The sequence below is a fragment of the Diabrotica undecimpunctata genome, chromosome 4 (genome assembly GCF_040954645.1).
Source record: "Diabrotica undecimpunctata isolate CICGRU chromosome 4, icDiaUnde3, whole genome shotgun sequence".
In the NCBI taxonomy this organism is placed as follows: domain Eukaryota; kingdom Metazoa; phylum Arthropoda; class Insecta; order Coleoptera; family Chrysomelidae; genus Diabrotica; species Diabrotica undecimpunctata.
The window spans coordinates 99,448,065-99,454,052 of NC_092806.1; the positions used below are offsets into that span (position 1 = coordinate 99,448,065).

The 5,988-nt window shown below is 33.8% G+C and overlaps 1 protein-coding gene across 1 annotated transcript; it reads left to right on the top strand.

Annotated features, from left to right (window-relative positions):
* The first annotated feature begins 1,480 nt into the window (after window positions 1–1,480).
* LOC140438329 (leucine-rich repeat, immunoglobulin-like domain and transmembrane domain-containing protein 2) lies at window positions 1,481–3,444 on the top strand. Its single transcript, XM_072528010.1, has one exon. The coding sequence runs from the start codon at window positions 1,702–1,704 to the stop codon at window positions 3,442–3,444; it is 1,743 nt and encodes a 580-aa protein (XP_072384111.1). The 5' UTR covers window positions 1,481–1,701.
* The last annotated feature ends 2,544 nt before the right edge of the window (window positions 3,445–5,988 follow it).

A 5,988-nucleotide genomic window follows, 5' to 3' on the forward strand; every position in this document is an offset into this window, starting at 1 on the left:
TCATATTTAAAGCTCCGAATCCGAACTCTCCAATTAAATTTTCAACTATAACTGCTCCAATTTTTGCACTAAAGTCTCCTAAAATGTACGTAATGTCTCTAGACTTTGTTAACTTTAGTGTATTGTGAAATTGTGAATAAAAAATTTCGAACCTATCTTCGGTCTTATATGTGGGAGCACAGACTTGGATTATATTAATATTGCAGTTCCGTGCTTGAATTTTTAGCATTATTATTCTTTCTGAGATTTGAACCACACCTAGCACTCATTTTATAATTGTGTTGCTAATGATAAACGCTACTCTATATCGATGATTTGTCTCCTTCAGTGTAATGCATATTGTGGTTATTTATTGATACCTCTCCATTTCCTGACTATTGCACATCGCTAACATAAAGTATATCTATATTTAGCCTCTCTTTCTCTTTGGTTAAAAAATAGAGACAGGTTTATCGTAAGACAAGTTTTCACAAGTGGAAAATTTTACATGCCCAACTGTAAATTTTTTTCACGCCTTCATAATTTAGACATACCAAGGAATTGGACAACATGGACTATTTCCTTTAACAATCACAGCCTTCTATTTAAACAAATATTGATCTTATATCTGTTAAAGTGTCATCTGAAAGTTTATTCGTATTTAGGTTAACAAAAACGACATAACTTCTTAACGACACACACAAACGCACGTAAATGTATAATATATATATATATATATATATATATATATATATATATATATATATATATATATATTGTAAATGGTAACAGATAACAAAAGCAATCTAAAAATTTAAAAATTATATTGCTGGCGCAGGATTTGCAAGTTCAACAGTATAATGAATTACTGAATATAATATATTGAGTTACCCAACTCTATCCTTTATACCTTTTGGGTTACCTGATCTTAAATAAAATTAATAAGTAAATTAGCGTCTAAGATTGCTGTCCACTGTTTATCGGATATCAATTTTTATTAGTATATTAGTATTTCGGAACGCATTAGTAGCTAAAAAACTTATTTAAGAATTTTATCAAAAAAATTAATTTGAACACTCAAATTCTGGTATAAACCATTTCTTTTCGATTAGAAACAAAATTTTTAACTGTCGGTTTATGACACTGTCAGTGAAATAATAATAAAGCGGGTTATAAGACTTAAGGGCGTTTCATTCATCCCCATCGTTCCGGTAAATGAAGTTTTCGACCACAAAATATCGAGCGATCCCACAAATCATGAAAAATAATATCGAATCAGTTATAAATCCGGTGAAAATCAGAACATTAATCGGCAAGAGGCGATAGAAGCAGCAGGTTCTTTGCTGCATAGGGCTGGGCGGCGCATCCAGACGAATATACATCGACGCCGACGCAACAACTAGAAGGCGCCTCGACCCACAAAGCTGCGGACTAACATCATAGTGCGGTGAACTGAATAACAGAAGAGACGCGATTGCATGCTGCCCGAAGTTATCTCACATTTACGCGGTTCGTGTTGAGAGTTCTTTCTCTAACTCACCGATCACGGAAAACGAAAATAAACCGAGGCGCATTGACCTATCTCACCCGATGCATTTTTACGATTTATTTATTTCAGACAAGTAAACGAAAAGTTTGCGAAGTTTTCTCGGGTGTTAGTGACTGGAACTTTATTTAAAAACGATGTGCTTCGATAAAGGTTTATTCGCAAGATGATGAGGAATGGCCAGTTTTTGTTTGTTAGTGTTTACTGTGGCGCTAGCCCTAGCGGCTCCGGACTGGACGGATTGTCCGTCGCCGTGTCGGTGTACTTGGAGTAACGGCAAAAAGACGGCGTTATGCAAAAAAGCGGGCTTTACCGGTATACCTGGCACTTTGGACGAAGGCATGCAAGTGCTCGATCTCTCGGGTAATTTTTTGTCGAAACTGCCCAAAGCCGCGTTCAGATCCGTAGGCCTATTAAATCTACAGCGAGTGTATCTCTCACGTGCCGGGTTAACGGAAATACACCGTGACGCATTCGTAGATCTGATTATTCTAGTGGAAATCGATTTATCTGATAACGAAATATATTCTCTGCACCCGGAAACATTTCACGGCAACGAGAGACTGCGGATACTTTACCTCAACGGTAATCCTCTTAAAGAACTCGTTCGGGCTCAGTTCCCTACGTTACCACATCTTAGAACTTTGGAGTTGGAAAATTGCCATTTAAAAGTTATAAACAGAGAAACATTTATTCATTTAACTGCTTTAGAGACTCTTAATTTAAAGTATAATCTTCTTCAGAATCTGTCAGAAACAACCTTCATGAATTTTGCTCAGTTAAAGACTTTAGCTTTAGATGGAAATCCGTGGCAATGTGATTGTGATTTGCGTGGATTTAGAGACTGGTTTCTAGCTAGTAAACTGCATTCCGTTCCTTTAATTTGCTCAGAACCGAAATTATTGGGTGGTAAACTATGGGACGAAATTCCATCTGAAGAATTCGCATGTGTACCGCAAGTGTTTGCATACCCACAACAACAGGTGCAAGCAGAAGCAGGAGGAAATGTAACTTTTGGATGTCATGTTCGCGGAGATCCCGAACCTCAAGTTTTGTGGCTATATGAAGGTCACCCTATTAATCATACGTGGTTAGTTGTAGAAGCAGAAGAAGGACTGTTAGATAAGTGGGCCAATATCAGCATTTATAACGTTAGTGATGCCGACGTCGGTCGGTATACGTGTGTTGCCAAAAATATTCTAGACTCAACTTCCGTTAACGTCAGTTTAGTGCTTCCGGAAGTTGTCACTGCTACTACACTTAGTAAATCAGACACGAAAATGGTGTGGTGGAGTATAGTGATAGTGAGCATTGCAGTGGGATTTTCTGGTGTGATAACAGTGATAACGGTTTGTTGTGTAAGGAACAGAGGCCAAAGAAGGAACATTAAAGCCAGTGTCAGCTTCACAGACCAAGAAAAGAAGCTACTGGACGTTAGTATTGCTACCACGACTGATAGAGGAACCGGTAGTTGCGAAGCGTTAGGACCGGAACTAGACATAATGGAACCTCCGGTACATATTACAATAGAGAGGGAGCCTCATTTACCTCCGCTAGCAGTATATCCTCCTCCGCCAGAGTTTTCAACTAATACGCTGCCAGCGGGGGCATACGGCAACATCTTTATCTCAGTTTCAGTAAGTCGAGATCCTTCAGTTGACGTTTCTAGGTGTCCTGATCTACTGGACTTACCCCACAGGCCTAAACCAGTCTACCATGGCATGGCAACGTTGCCGCGACGGCCGTACGCCATTCCACAGTACGACAACATGGGTCCCAGGGTGACTGCTGGCGGAAGTTCCACACTGTCTCTTCCTGATGCATCTGCTGGTGTAGCTGTTACCCCCGTAGTGACGGAATTACCCCCTCCCCCGCCGCCCCCTTGCGTTCAACTCACCCCAGAGTTTGTCTCTCTCTAACCTCCCTGTGGTTAATCTTCAATTAGTGCCTTTGCTCACATCAATATATTAATTTATATCTCTACATTTATCAGCAGGATTTTGTCAATAAGGTAAACATATTTTCTATTAGTTTGGTAAATGTGAAAACGTTATTCAATAATTTTGATTGTGTATATATTACGTACATATTCCAATTTGTTATTCATATTATAATAAATATTGGTTTTAAGCATTGAGACGACGAATATTTTTAAATTTAGCTTTTTTAATAAACTGCAACTACTTATTTAGGCAAAACATACTATTTTAATAAATAATTTTTTTGGGTTGCATCATACATCTTTAAATTTAATTGACAACGAATAATACAAATGAAAATAATAATATTTGTTACAAGTTACGGAGTGACATTTTTTTAATACATTTATTTTGGAAAATAATTACGTATCTTTTAAAACTAATCAAGAAATAAACACATTAACAAATGAATTTTATTGGATTACTTTTGTTAGCTTTTTTTCTGCCTGTTACAATGATTTTCAATCGTTTTCGTCAGTCGATACATATTTTCTTTATTCTCTTTTCACACAGTCTTGAAGTTTATCTTTACACGTTTTACGTTACAATTAAACGTAAAAATATAAAATAGATATTTATAAAAACGGGTGCCAAATAATCGGTTTCATAATTTATGGTATTAAAATGTAGTTACCCTTTTTGAATTATTTGGTATATCGTCCAGTTTATTGACTTAAATATGGAAAATATATTTCTTCTTTGTTTTTCGTTATTCATTAATTAAAGCACCATGTCCTTCGATAAAAATTCTTTCTTCTAGTCGCCTTATTGCTTTTATTTTTAAGATCTCAAAAGACTTAAGGTCTTTACACAAATCTGTAAACAATACAATATTAATTACTCTTTATTGATATATTTCTAAAACAACTTTAATCTGAAACTGATATTTCAATATATAGAGGTAGTAGCAATAAGGAATACATAGGGATTCGAGGATATTGCTTACGATATGAAACGATATATTATTATCTGATGTCTCCTAAAATAAACAGGTATTCACTCATATCAAGTTCATGTTATATGTTATATGTTATATACCCATTCCATCCATCCCAACCGCTCATTCTTAAGGAGCATTTTCATCTAACATCTATTATATTAAAAAAAACCTATTTGTTTTTTAATTGTGATATCCTATTCCTATGTTGGGAATTCTAACATTGTAATATCAACATAAATGACTTCTTTATATTTCTAGATCGGATGGCATTCTCAAAATATATTTTAAGCTAAAACAAGATAGTACGATAAAAAAGTATGTTTAACTTAAAAGTTATATTTCGAAAATGATTTTTCTAATTTGGTATCCGAAACGTCAAATAAAGATTTTGTTTCATAATTTGTCGTTTACTCTCAGTGGTATTTGATAAAAAGTGATGTCCCCCAAGGAAATAATTGTAGCTTTTGTTATTTCTAATTAGACTAAGTAAACAAAAAATTGAATATACGGACATAGATAACGATGTAAACTACTTTTTCCCAAACATATACATTTATTTTAGAAAATATGCATACAATCATATAAAATAAATCCAAAAGTTCTTTAAAAATAGTAGTATTTTGACAATACACTAAATTTCATTAATATGTACCAACTATAGCACTCTTTTTTTATAATAAATTCTTCGTATATTCTTATACCTATTAAAAGTGCAGAATTCTTCCAAACTTTTACATCTTTTTGCTTCCATTTCTTCTATTATATTTTAATTGCTTTTTCGTGGCTTGCCTCAATATTCAAGTTGTTTTATTTCTATTTTGGTTATTATACTTTCTTGTTCAGTTATTCTTGTAATATCCTAATTTTTTTATCGCTCGCACTTTGTTTTTTTGTAACATTCATGATTCGCTAGCATTATGTTATGGTAGGTAGTGCTATAGCATTCTAAATAATTTTAATGTTCAAGTCTACTTATTTTTTTGTCTATAATGGCTTTGTTTATTACATAGTATCGATCATTTGCTTTTTTTACCTGTCAGCCATGTCTAAATCAAATTTTCCGTCATTTTATATGACAAAATATACGTCACATAAAATGTGTGATATTTATCATTTAACTGGCTCATTAGGTCTCACGTTTATTCTAGGTAATTACCTCTTTTGTATTTTATTTGATTATAAAGGATTTTTATTATTGCTCTTCGGCAGTGGTGAAGTATTCGCATTGAATTTTCGAGGGTTTCGAGGGCAAGGCTTCGATTTGAGTACATGTATTTTGCAAATTGAAAAATTCTTTCGAGTTCAACGAATGTAATGGGGCATTTTTCAAATTTACTAAATTATTTGGATCTAAATTAATTTTAAAACTCGAATCTTCTCTACTTGAAAACAATCTGACAAACCACTGTTTTTTTTTAAATAATTGTTTTTTGTAACATACATTTTCCAATATTCTATATTTAACCTTTTGGCCAAAAAATTGAAATTCTTTTAATATTACGATTATACTATAATTTTTATAGGTACGAGTTGATGTTATTTTA

What these genes read in the sequence shown, in the direction of transcription:
- LOC140438329 (XM_072528010.1), top strand. Translation starts at nt 1,702, where the DNA reads ATGGCCAGTTTTTGTTTGTTAGTGTTTACTGTGGCGCTAGCCCTAGCG.